Source organism: Schizosaccharomyces octosporus (genome assembly GCF_000150505.1).
Source record: "Schizosaccharomyces octosporus yFS286 unplaced genomic scaffold supercont6.2, whole genome shotgun sequence".
In the NCBI taxonomy this organism is placed as follows: Eukaryota; Fungi; Ascomycota; class Schizosaccharomycetes; order Schizosaccharomycetales; family Schizosaccharomycetaceae; genus Schizosaccharomyces; species Schizosaccharomyces octosporus.
This window is the reverse complement of record NW_013185620.1, coordinates 2,872,580-2,884,186: the sequence shown is the minus strand read 5'-3', so window position 1 is coordinate 2,884,186 and position 11,607 is coordinate 2,872,580. Positions and strand designations below refer to the sequence as shown.

Sequence of the window (11,607 nt, the reverse complement as noted above, 5' to 3'; positions counted from 1 at the left end):
GACAAGCACAATAGTGAGACCGTATGTACGCCCTAACTGGCATAACGAAAGAGTAAAATTTCGTTAATTGCCAAGAATAGATAAATGGAGGTATAGCAAAAGGGATAGCTATTTTTGGTAGAAAATTGAGGTATTATGTACTTCACTGATTTTTTGAAGCATTTTTATTTTATTGATTTCGAATCTTAAAATCATGAACATAGGTTTTGTTTCTTCTTCCCTTCTTCTCTAAAGCGTGGAATAGTAGCATACAGATGAAAAGGACAAATTTAAACAATTGTAATAAAAATGTAAGACTGTTTATTTTTTGAACCAAAAGATCTAATAAATTAACAATTTCTAAATTAAGAAATGTAAGAATCCCAAAATCCATTCTCAGAACATTGACATTCGACAAGCGGATCAACGCAAGCAGGCAATGCAAGTCAACTTTCTATAGCAACATACTTTAAGTAGTAACAAGTTTTATGCCCTTGACTCGTTCATATCCAAAAGTTGAACCATACCACGGCCCTTTGTTTCATTACGAATAAACTCGTCTAGCGTTTTGTAATTTCCAGGAAGGACGAGAGCAACACACTCATACTCATCATCCATATTTTCTTCTTCAACCTCATCTGCTAAAGAACGAATTTTTTCACGCAAAGGCTTCCCTTGCTTGATATCGATTACAATGCGGATACGCATGCGAGCACGCACAATTGGAATTTCTCCTTTCTCCTGAAGTTTACGAATTGCTTCCAATGCTTGAGACTTGGCGCTCTTGCTAGAAACGGAAAATCCACAATCTGAAATAGCCTTCTCAATAATTGAAGCAGGATATGGACGACGGGTATTAGGGTCAACACACATGAGGGTAACATGAGAAACGATGTCACGAAAAGTAGAAGACATCTGGTGGTTTCTTTCCTTTTCACCGACTTGAAAATCACCCTTTTGTAAAATTTCCAAGATGATAGCGTCTACATCATCTGTACCAAAAGCAGTTTTTAAATCGTTCTTACTAGCCACATGACCTTTAGAAACATTGCTGAATACACTACGGATTTGTAAAACTTCGTCGAGATCAGTTTCACTACAGGTTGGTTAGCAAAGATTTGTAGAAACACAAAACGGCAATTGGAGGTTCTAATTCCACTGAAATAACTACAACTTATTCTAATCTACATCAATGGAATCATGTTTCCTCCAATCTTTTCTCGTACATTTTGTTTCTCCATTCTGTTACTTTGTTTTTGTAGCAAGCAATTTCAAAACGCTTTCCTCCCTTTTTGTATTTGACAACAGACACATTTGTCAATCGAATCTGTCCAACGGGTTGATTAATTGCTCCCATCTTGCTAGGAGAAAGTGGTTTGTTTTAGTCAAAATATTGAAGTTGCTTCATAAACAATTAGAGAAGCACAAGATCGATCACTAATGTACATTAACGATGTCTGACTTTTTATTTTTTAGTAAACAAAGGGATTCACATTATTTTTTACTTTTTTAACTAATTATCAAATGAACATAATACACATCAACTAAAAATAGAAAAAGTTTATAGATATGAAGTACACTTATGCTCAGACTTCAGAAGTTAAAATCAAGCTGGTTCCAGTATATTAAATCTTGTTTCACATTAGGCTGTGATAATAAGTACCGTTCAAAAAACAAAGCAAAGAGTCAGATACAGTAGTAAAAAAAAATTATTTAAGTTATTGATACCTATAAAGCTTGATTTAGTAGCTGTCAATTACAGCTTTCTTGTATTGTTTACAAAGTCCACTTTATACTAAAAATACTCCAACTTCCTTATAACAATACATACTGTTATATAAATTTAAATAGTTTTATACTGAAGGATTTTTCCGTATTCAATTTCTACTCACTATAATCCCACAACACTTGTTGCGTTCGCCATCATTAAATTCCGCATATCCTACTAGGAGCAAGTTGGTAGGAATGCAGCATTAAATCTGCATGTTCCTGGATTTTACATGAATTAACATTTTCTTGTTCAAAATAGTGAATTTTTTTGTGTCTACATTCGGTTACATAGGAGTCAAATTCTTTCTTTAAATAAATTCGGTTGCTTTATTGGTAAATTTTGTTAAAACTTTTGAATCCCCATCTCGACAAGATACAGGTACAAAATGAAAGATTTGCGGACTGTGTTTCCAAAATATTATGGAGGTGGGAAAAGTCTTTTGAGATCCAAACGCAGTTTGCCGGTTCACATGCGAACACGGCTTTACGATCATATAAGAACCAAGGAGTACGATAGAGATCCCACTGAAGCGCAATTAGAATTACCGGTTGTACCTCCTTCTTTAAGAATACCTTACTGGAATGTTTTCAAAGGTGACTACGTCCACGTTCATAGCGGGCCTAACAAAGGAAAATGGGGCCGTGTATTGGAAACAAACAAATACACAAACGGCATTACCATCGAAGGCGTAAACGTGAAATCCGTAAAAATACCCAAGTATCTTTTAAGAAGCCCTCCGGAAGATGGCAAGGACCCCGTTGTGGATCTTGCCCACGAAATTCCGGTTTCGCAAATTCAGTTGCTGGCAAATGCTAAGTATACCGACGGAAAACGTGTTCTTGTACCCGTGGAAGCCATTTCTAAATCCAATTCTCCAAAAGGTCGAAAACTAATTGCTCCTAATTACGAAGGAATTAACAACCAAGACGTTCATCTTCCATTCCCAAAGGATGATAAGCCTCAACGTGCCGAAGGTAGTATGGACACAAAGGAGTCTACTGTTGCTAAAGTCACATGGAGCCCTAGCTTGACTGAGGCTCCCTTACCTCCTTTTGCTGTAGGTGATCTACGTGTCAATTGGTCTCGTCGCTTGGAGCGTGCTTGGGCATACAACAAAAATAAGAAAGATATTTTTGAAATTGCTAAAAACCTGGTTCGTGCCGAAAATGCAGCTGAAGCTTATGTTAAACAATACCCCAGCCATGTCACACAGAAAAAACCCAGCTCATGAATTCACCTTTAATAATAATTCTTGCAACCTTCTTTCATAACCCAAAAATCTATTCAACCAACTATATTTTCATTGCTTTACCTAACAAATATTTTTATCTCTTTAATTTCAGCTCTATCTTTACTAATTGAAGCCCAGTATTTTTTTGATTACTCAATACTAATTACCAGAGTAACAAGGATTACCCAAATACCGATCACAAGAAGTAGTCAAGTAGATTAAAATATAATATTCATAAAAGGAAACGAATTATGCATCGTAAAAGATCGTATTTATCGTTTAGCTAAATCATCCAATCTTGCTTGCAGGTTATCTTCAGACTTAAGCTCTGGCATACTTCCCACTTGCGTTGAGGCATCTGGGAGACCTTGAGATAAATCTACCCCTATTTCATCCAAGACTTTATTTACAAGCTCATCAGCCTCTTCTTCATCATCATCTTCCAGGGCGTCATCCATACTTTCGTCTATCATTTCTTGGCGTTGCTCCATCATGTCGTTTTCTCTTTCAAATTGCTGAGCAATACGAGACATTGCTGGTAAGTTCATGCTCCTATTCATACCACCGAGCAACTAAAGTTGACTATATTAGCTTTGTCCAAGATTATTAGAAAGCCAATTGCTTGACTCGTCAAAGAATACTTACCCGAGTAGCTCCTCGCATACTTTGCATCATTTGTTCGCTTGTTCTCGTTGTCTATTGAAATTTCGTTAATAAATGATTCTTTGATTTTCATAGTTCCTCGTCACCAATTGCAAGGCCTTCCATAGGCAGCTTACCTGAAGACGAAGAGATATAGCCTGTAATTGAGTCTTTGCGTTCGTCATCTTTTTCCTGCTATTCCTTAAACGCATCATATCTCGAGCTTGGATTCTAGCGGCACCCGTATTTCCTGCTTTTGCACTTGATTTAATCTCTTGAACCAAAGATTTCTCTCGTTGATCCAATTTGACCTTTTCACGATCTAATTCTCGCTCAGCTCTTCCAAGAGATCTTTGATGAGCCCGCAACTGTTCCTGGGGTGATTTCTGGCTTCCAAACAGCCATGATGTGAGTCCCATGTTTGTTTCGTACTGGGATGCTTATTTAGATGTAGAAGACACCTCAAAAGTTCTACTTAGACAAAGATCTTTTTTAGTAATTAGATGAGTAATTCAAAAAAAAGGACAGCCTGGCTCTCTTAAATGAATGGTACATGTATTGCATAATACCTGTGAATGTGGAAGTCAACACTAACAAGAGATTCCAAGATATTTGTTTATTTCAGACATAATCGAATTTATATTCACTTATTAATTGTACTTGTGAATTTAACTAAAATGAATGCATATTTGTGTCCTAGAATTTGCTACAATCCTGCTTTTTTAAAGAGGAAAATTAGTAGATATAGAAGACCTGGTAGTCTTCGTAATTAAAGTACTAAATGGAGAGAAAATTTAAGGAAATAGAATTAAGGTAAACACATATAACGGCATCATATTGTAGCCATTCTAAGCAGGATATGAGACTAAGGAACTAAGTGTTTACGAATGAGACATAGAATGATCGGTTCATGTATAAGATATGTAAAGGTAAATAATAAGTAAATAGGACCTATTCTTATTAATCTATCATATTCTCAATTTAAAGGCCAGTCTTTTACCTACAGGAACCAGTACTTTACCATTGAAACGCCATAACCTAAGAGTTATTGTCATAAGAAGTTCGTCGAGTGAAGAGACTAAAGTAATTAAGAGAACTAGATTTACCTGAACATATTTGTGCAGTGACCTTCATCATAAAAATCGGAGACAGTTATAGTGACTCAGTTGCCATCATCTTTGTTAGAATTTAATCATATTCCTCGTGAGAGTTGTTTGCAATACAAAAGAATTATAAAATTTTGCTTGAAGTCCAAAATTTCAAAATGGTTGGAAAACCAAACCAGACAGACATTCAAGACTTCACCAAAAGCGAAGCTCAGACCCGTACTAACGAAATGGATTTAAAAGGGCTAATACACGACAAAGATTACATAGCAGATGTTGATAAAAAGCGGGCAAAAGAGAACGAACCCGAGGCAACAGAGAGTGACAAGAAAAAGCCAAAAACCGTTGCGGTTGCCAAACCAGAATTAAATATCCTAAATAAATCTGTTCTACATGACACGACACGAACAGTTTCAAACTTTTTACTTCATTACTTGACTAATGAACCCGTAGAAAACATTGAGGTAAGTAAAGTCTGAAATGGTTTCTCAGATGCCGTATGCTTTGGATGCAGCTGAATTGTTCTCTAATCCTTTAAATTTAGATTGAGGCAAAACTTGGTACATTAGTAGACCTTGACTCACAAAATCGGTTTGAGTTTCCGGTCTTAAGTGAAACCGTATTAAATCCTGAATTCAATCTTCGTACTCGGTTTCAAAGTGATATGCCAGCTTCAGAGCACAAACACTTTAATGAATTTTTGAACAATGCATTTAGAGAATCACAAAGACCGGGTCGTGTTCCAATTGTCTATAAGCACGTAAAGCAGGTGGACTTGTTTTATGACTCGAAGAATCATGGCCATGATAGAGTCCGTGTAACTCGAGACCAGAAAGATAATCGAGTCCTGGCTTGTGTAATGAAACGTCGAATTGCTGACTTATATTTATACTGCCCTAATGATGCATTTGATGTCCGAATTTCCATTAGTGATGAAATTCCCGTTTCTATGCCTCCCCAAGATACTCCCCCTTTGTTAACTAGAATCAAGGACCGTGTTGGCTATCAACACCAAGATGTTAAGATTGATCTTACTATGACAATTCAAAATGATCCAAGATATGAATCTACAAAACGCCATGAGTTAGAAGTTGAATTTAATAATACCGCTGGTTTACGTGAACGAGCTATGCGTGCTAAAGAAGGCGCCGAGCCATCTTGGGATAGGAGGGTTCAGTTGTTCTTAGACAATATTCGTATTCTTCGCCGTGAGAACTCATAAAACTACATCTAGCCTTAAAAGATCTTTTTATAATACTTTAAGTCGTTCCATTCCTTTTGATTTGTTTTACGAATGATATGCTCGTTGTTTCCTTTGGTTAATACTTCAAAAATTGATTCTTGTTACATGTCAAATTCTGCGGTACCTTTGAGAAACGTGGCAGAAATACAATTCTCTAGTTCATTTCCAGTATACCTGGATATTTTCCTGACGAGCTTAATTTATTCCCGCGTTGCATGGAGTCGTACAAGGTATTCAGCTGTTTAGCATCTGGAGTATAAATTAAGAAACGTGATTTAATTATAATGATGGATAGTACTCTCATCGAATTTTAATAGAAATTGAAGTAAATGATTACAGCAACAATCATGTCAAAAAAAAAAAAGAAAAAAACTCGAGACTTAGGGTCTGAAATTGTAAATTACTTAGAAGGGAATCAGTTTTATTATACATAGACATAACGGAATGGAATCATCAAAGAAAGTTAAACAAAAATGCACGAATCCTAAAAAATCCTAAAAATTATATATCAGTACCCAATTTTTTAAGCACCAGTGCTTCCGAAACCACCAGAGCCACGAACAGTAGCCTCCAAGTTTTCAACCTCCAATACAGGAGGAGTTACAATTCTCTCTAAGATAATTTGTGCAACACGGTCACCGATTTTGACTGGGAAATCTGAGTTTCCATGGTTGAAGAGCAAAACGCGAACGTGTCCACGATAGTCAGCGTCGATAACACCGGCACCAACATCAATAAAGTGCTTGGCAGCTAATCCGCTTCGTGGAGCAATACGTCCGTAAGTGTCTTGTGGGACGGCAATAGACAAATCTGTGTCTACCAAAGCTTTTCCATTAGCTGGAATTGTGCATTCGGCTGATGCATACAAGTCATAGCCAGCGGCCAGAGCAGAACCTTTGGTAGGTATCGTAGCTTTATCAGAAAGTTTTTGAACAAGGAAACTCATTCTTAATGCTGTTGATTATTTAATGGAGATGAATATTTGCAAGATCCAACTATCTTAGCCATCATTTATATCTTAATTTAGATCGCGACGCGAAAATGAAGTCACGACGCGACGCGATTGTTGACACATGCATCAACGAATTAATGGGAATCAAAGTGAAATCTCTTAACACGGTTTCTGTTGTTTGGTTTACCTAGAAACGTAGTATTGTAGATGGAAAAGCATATTCGAACTTGAAAACTTGGATTAGCGTTGAGTTCGTCTACTAGAAATCTAGACACTTATTAATCACGAAAAGAATTGCAATTATCATTGAAATTTACCAATTAAAACTATCAATAGAGAAAGAATATCTGTACAAAAAATTAGTAGGAAAGATGCTGGAATAGTAGCAAAATATTTATCATAGCCATTAAACTTTCCAATTATTTCGTGAAGGAACAATGATCATAACAAGAGTGAAGAGTAGCATACCTTCATAGGTATAGAGGGTTTTGCGTAAATTTTAGTAAATATATTTCCAACCGTGCTAGAAAACACTAAAAACTTATTTCAATTCTATAATGAGAAGGGTTTCTTTTGAGGAGAAAATAGGGAAGACAACTTATGAAACACAGAATTATTATCATTCCTTCCCGATGAATGAGCAAGTTGTGCATTACTTGATGCACAGCGCTGGGTAAACGCCTGAGACGAATAAAGCGGAACAGAAGCTGAACGACCATCTGCAGTGTTAAATCGACGCCTGCCACGCGTCGACAGTGAATTTGGTCTTTTAGATGAGTTATAAACTGGTGTAGTATTTGGATCATCCGAAGCCGGCACAAAATCGATAGATGAATCAGGAGTGGAAATTGGGCTAGGTGTTTCATAGCCAGTATTTCCGCCGCATAAAGAGATGTTTGGAAAAATACGGGTATAGCCATATCGATGATAAGGAATATATTCTTCCTGCTCTAAAGGTGAGACGGAAACCACCCGAACACCCATCGGGTCGAACGTCAAATTAAGATCCAAATCATAGTTCGGAGTGAGTTTTTTATACGTAACATTTGACTCATCCTCAGCGTGCATAAGGTCACGAAGCTTCTGCTGCTCTGCCTTTTCTTGATAAAAGCTATAAAAAGGATTAAAGTGAGCAGTTTCATTGACTTTGTTCACGTTGCCTTCAACAGAAAATTCATTCTTTCCATTCTCATCTGGGATGTTTTCTTGACTCGTTGTTCCATTCAATTTTTTTAATAGGCTTTTATCGTGAATAAGATCATATAAACTTAGATACTTATTTTTATCAAAAAGTTTTTTTTTGCGTATATCGTCTTGAAGGCAATTTGACAAAGCATGATATACTTTTTTCTCATCATTCTCCTCGTGCATTTGTAACTTTATAACTATGCTTTTGGAAGATGATTTCTTCCATAAAAGGCACATACAGTCAACCACTAAAGGGTCAACATCCAGAATTGAATAAGGTAATGAGGATTTAGGTAGTAGTGTTTCGTTGGATTGCTCTAAATTCGAGAGGATATAAGGATGGTTGAGTATTTCGGGTATTGTGATACGGTTTGAAGGATTTACGTTCAACATCTTATGCAATAAGTCTTGAGCTGCTGTAGAACATGAACATGGCAAGTCATACGCTCCGTTCAATATCTTGTCATAGACAACGCCTGTAGAGGTACCCCCAAATGGTAGTTTGTTGGAAAGCAAGGCGTAGAAAATTACACCACAAGACCATATATCGGCGGGAGCTCCTTGGTAAGGCGTATGGGAGACAACTTCTGGAGCTAAATAATGCAGAGATCCACAAAAGTTCGTAAGGAAAGAATTATCGGGTTCAACTGTAGCCATTCCAAAATCGGCAATTTTAATAACACGCTCATATGGGTTGATAAGGATGTTCTCTAACTTCAAGTCACGATGTCGAAATCGAAATTGATGGCAGTGAGAAAGAGCATCTAAAAGTTGTACCATATAATGAGCTACATCCTTCTCTGATAAGGCACCATGTTTGCGAACGTAATCGAACAGCTCCCCACCAGGAACATACTCTAAAGCTAGATACATGTTTTGATGGTCAGTCCAAACATCATACAACTGTAGAATATTGGGATGGTGCAAAAGACGCATCATCAAAATTTCCATTCCTACTGATACATTCTTAATAGGAAGAATTTTGACTGCTGCCAATTCTCCAGACTTTACGTGTTTGGCTAGGCGAACACAGCTGGTTGAACCTGTTCCCAAAGTTTTACCCAAACGCCATAAACCAATCGTGTTTTTATGTCGTTTAACCATTCAGCAAAAAAAGATTGAAATAAACAGGGGGACAAAAAAAAATGTCAATGGTAACAAAATCGTCAAAAAATCAAATATGGATTGAACTGAGAAAGTGGTAAGATTTCCCTAGTTCACGAAACTGAATAGAATACAATGAAACTTGCAAAACATAAAGCATAAATAGAACTTGGCTCAATAAGGACGTCAAGTTAGCGGATATTAAAAATAACTTAAGTGATCAAGAAAGTATGTATCAATCAAAATAGCATCAAAAAAGCGTCAAAAGAAAAGGAAAAGTGATGTATAAAGTAACGAAATTAAAGAAAGACAAAGGGAAAGGGAATATGTGTAAGATGTTTAGTATAAAGAAGGGGCGTAAAAAATAAAAAAGAAAGATTATAAATAAGTCATAAAGGGGAAGTAATGATTAAATCAAGTAAAATAATACCTTTAGATTACCGAAAAGACCTGAGAACTCAAATACCCAAAAGATAAATAACAGAAATGAAATAGAGAAACACACGAAACGTAAATATGCAATCGTATACCTTAAACAAAAGATGGATTAGTATGTGCTAATAAGTCATAAATGTGAATGACAAGACAGATTAAGAGTTTTCTGCTTGGGGGTCCGACTTGGAGGACGGAAAATATGGTCAATTAGAAATTTCTAGTAAATATGCAAAAGTTTAAGACAGATTAACAGGTTTTCAGGAAACTTTGGCCGTTTATATTTGACAAAGGACAAAGTAGTGAAAGCGCTACGGCCTTATGAGCTTTTTCAATGGGAAGGGTAGGGCATTTTTCTTCGGAAATTTCACAGAAAGGAAGTCTTTTTGAAGTGAAATGGAGTGAAAAATACAACATATTGAGTGTAATTAGCGAAACAGTATATCATTCATGTATAACGATGTCTTCTCTTATTAAAAATCGGTCAAAAGCAACTATAATGACCCTAGATGAACTCTCCTGTAACACAAGGAAAGGGATTACTTTTACGAAATTATGAAAATTATCTTCTCTTTCTAAAGCATAAATGCTTTCGGATGAAAAGTAAGTTGTTTGTTTCTTGCTACTGTCGTCAATTACTCTCAGTGATAGGAAGGAACAATTTAGAATGAATTAGTAACAATTATGTGAATGCCGAGACATATATAAATTCGGGAAGTACTTCTCAATGTCCCTGAATCTATCTTCTAACTCTTCTATTTAATCGTACTTCGTTCAATCATAGTTTACTCCTATACCTGAGAAGATTTAAATTCTTCGTTCAAATAGAGTGCTGCTGACAACTTCTGAAGAAAACACTCTGTTCTACAAACATAAGTAGTTCATTAAAACAATCCTCTTCCGAGCAGATCGGATATCTCGAGAGTTTTCTTTCAAGAGCCGTCGAAAAACAATCACAAATCGCTAATTTAATATATACTAAAAGCACCTATAAAATCTTCTCATGGGAACTTACAATTTTGTAAATTCTATAACTACGACAAGGAGCTCAGTTCACCTGTTCTGTTTTGTTTACAAAATTGTAAACAATCAATTTGACATGTTGTTACCCTCGGCAGGTAACATAAATTAACGGAGTCTTGTTTACTCGGTAAATGGGATAAGGATCGAATGTGAAGACAAATTTTGATGTTTAATGGCAGAACCTGGCGTCTTCCAACTACAATTTGAAAATTAACGGTAGGATGACCAGATACTCTACAAAACGGAAGCATCGTAATAATGGTAATCACCGTCTATACCGAACTCGTGTGTACGGAAGGTAAGTGTTTTATTTGTCGAAGCGTTGTCAATTCGCGTACACGTTTTGAGTGATGAACAATGTATTAACGATAATGATATAGAGATTTAGACCAAATTCATCAAGATTTGATAGAACCAGAAAAATATCAAAAGCTACCTTTAGATCCTGACCTACCTGGTTTGGGACAAAACTACTGCGTTGAATGTGCTCGTCACTTTGCCACTGATGAAGCATTGCGTCTTCACAAACGTAGCAAAGTTCATAGACGTCGTTTGAAAGACTTGAAGGAGCCCGCATATTCACAAGAAGAAGCAGAAGCTGCTGTGAATATCGCTCATCCCAAACCAGGTACTTCTTCCGATGTGAATCAAAATCAGGAACCCCAAGCAATCATGGCGGATTAGTGGATTGTAGCATTGGGCTACTTTTTTAATTACAAGCTGCCTATAAGTTAGACTTCTCAATGAGAGAAGTTCAATGTCCGTTTGCTGTTGGTTCTTATATCCATCGGTTTCATATCGTTTAGCATTTCTCGTATTGTGGAAGTGTTTCTTAAATTGAGTCATGTTTTCGGTATCGGTTCCCTATTTAAAACTTTTTTCTTTTTAGGTTTTTGGATTTTGGTACATATTTGGGTCTAATTTAGTAATGAATTC

General features: G+C 36.4%; 8 protein-coding genes across 8 annotated transcripts; 4 read left to right on the top strand and 4 right to left on the bottom strand.

The window, feature by feature from the left end:
- Nucleotides 1-198: 198 nt before the first annotated feature.
- SOCG_00725 (SBDS family ribosome maturation protein Sdo1) lies at nt 199-1,364 on the bottom strand. Its single transcript, XM_013163145.1, has 2 exons — nt 1,206-1,364; nt 199-1,075 (listed from the first exon to the last, which is right to left on the bottom strand). Exons 1-2 carry the CDS (start codon nt 1,334-1,336, stop codon nt 466-468), a joined length of 741 nt encoding a protein of 246 aa, XP_013018599.1. The 5' UTR covers nt 1,337-1,364; the 3' UTR covers nt 199-465.
- A 515-nt stretch (nt 1,365-1,879) lies between these two features.
- Nucleotides 1,880-3,183, top strand: SOCG_00724 (ribosomal protein subunit L40). Its single transcript, XM_013163144.1, has one exon. It carries the CDS (start codon nt 2,136-2,138, stop codon nt 2,979-2,981), a length of 846 nt encoding a protein of 281 aa, XP_013018598.1. The 5' UTR covers nt 1,880-2,135; the 3' UTR covers nt 2,982-3,183.
- On the bottom strand, nt 3,013-4,207 carry SOCG_00723 (vacuolar sorting protein Did4). Its single transcript, XM_013163143.1, has 3 exons — nt 3,761-4,207; nt 3,627-3,677; nt 3,013-3,553 (listed from the first exon to the last, which is right to left on the bottom strand). Exons 1-3 carry the CDS (start codon nt 4,040-4,042, stop codon nt 3,254-3,256), a joined length of 633 nt encoding a protein of 210 aa, XP_013018597.1. The 5' UTR covers nt 4,043-4,207; the 3' UTR covers nt 3,013-3,253.
- Nucleotides 4,208-4,360: 153 nt separating this feature from the next.
- On the top strand, nt 4,361-6,423 carry SOCG_00722 (RNA 5'-triphosphatase). Its single transcript, XM_013163142.1, has 2 exons — nt 4,361-5,193; nt 5,274-6,423. Exons 1-2 carry the CDS (start codon nt 4,888-4,890, stop codon nt 5,949-5,951), a joined length of 984 nt encoding a protein of 327 aa, XP_013018596.1. The 5' UTR covers nt 4,361-4,887; the 3' UTR covers nt 5,952-6,423.
- SOCG_00721 (deoxyuridine 5'-triphosphate nucleotidohydrolase) lies at nt 6,235-7,219 on the bottom strand. Its single transcript, XM_013163141.1, has one exon. It carries the CDS (start codon nt 6,916-6,918, stop codon nt 6,496-6,498), a length of 423 nt encoding a protein of 140 aa, XP_013018595.1. The 5' UTR covers nt 6,919-7,219; the 3' UTR covers nt 6,235-6,495.
- A 257-nt stretch (nt 7,220-7,476) lies between these two features.
- SOCG_00720 (CAMK/CAMKL/GIN4 protein kinase Cdr1) lies at nt 7,477-9,216 on the bottom strand (the record flags this gene model as incomplete). Its single annotated transcript, XM_013163140.1, has 2 exons — nt 7,477-8,199; nt 8,269-9,216. The coding sequence occupies 2 exons, from the start codon at nt 9,214-9,216 to the stop codon at nt 7,477-7,479; spliced, it is 1,671 nt and encodes a 556-aa protein (XP_013018594.1).
- Nucleotides 9,217-9,874: 658 nt separating this feature from the next.
- Nucleotides 9,875-10,809, top strand: SOCG_05737 (uncharacterized protein). The gene has a single exon (XM_013164084.1). It carries the CDS (start codon nt 9,983-9,985, stop codon nt 10,205-10,207), a length of 225 nt encoding a protein of 74 aa, XP_013019538.1. The 5' UTR covers nt 9,875-9,982; the 3' UTR covers nt 10,208-10,809.
- On the top strand, nt 10,743-11,605 carry SOCG_00719 (zinc finger protein). The gene is made up of 2 exons (XM_013163139.1): nt 10,743-10,969; nt 11,052-11,605. The coding sequence occupies exons 1-2, from the start codon at nt 10,893-10,895 to the stop codon at nt 11,353-11,355; spliced, it is 381 nt and encodes a 126-aa protein (XP_013018593.1). The 5' UTR covers nt 10,743-10,892; the 3' UTR covers nt 11,356-11,605.
- The last annotated feature ends 2 nt before the right edge of the window (nt 11,606-11,607 follow it).

Coding starts and splice junctions, on each gene's coding strand:
- SOCG_00722 (XM_013163142.1), top strand. CDS start 4,888: ATGGTTGGAAAACCAAACCAGACAGACATTCAAGACTTCACCAAAAGC. Junction 5,194..5,273: donor AACCCGTAGAAAACATTGAG/GTAAGTAAAGTC, acceptor CTTTAAATTTAG/ATTGAGGCAAAACTTGGTAC.
- SOCG_05737 (XM_013164084.1), top strand. CDS start 9,983: ATGGGAAGGGTAGGGCATTTTTCTTCGGAAATTTCACAGAAAGGAAGT.
- SOCG_00721 (XM_013163141.1), bottom strand. CDS start 6,918: ATGAGTTTCCTTGTTCAAAAACTTTCTGATAAAGCTACGATACCTACC.
- SOCG_00719 (XM_013163139.1), top strand. CDS start 10,893: ATGACCAGATACTCTACAAAACGGAAGCATCGTAATAATGGTAATCAC. Junction 10,970..11,051: donor CGAACTCGTGTGTACGGAAG/GTAAGTGTTTTA, acceptor ATAATGATATAG/AGATTTAGACCAAATTCATC.
- SOCG_00724 (XM_013163144.1), top strand. CDS start 2,136: ATGAAAGATTTGCGGACTGTGTTTCCAAAATATTATGGAGGTGGGAAA.
- SOCG_00725 (XM_013163145.1), bottom strand. CDS start 1,336: ATGGGAGCAATTAATCAACCCGTTGGACAGATTCGATTGACAAATGTG. Junction 1,076..1,205: donor ACAGAATGGAGAAACAAAAT/GTACGAGAAAAG, acceptor ACCAACCTGTAG/TGAAACTGATCTCGACGAAG.
- SOCG_00723 (XM_013163143.1), bottom strand. CDS start 4,042: ATGGGACTCACATCATGGCTGTTTGGAAGCCAGAAATCACCCCAGGAA. Junction 3,678..3,760: donor CTATATCTCTTCGTCTTCAG/GTAAGCTGCCTA, acceptor AAATTTCAATAG/ACAACGAGAACAAGCGAACA. Junction 3,554..3,626: donor GTATGCGAGGAGCTACTCGG/GTAAGTATTCTT, acceptor AGTCAACTTTAG/TTGCTCGGTGGTATGAATAG.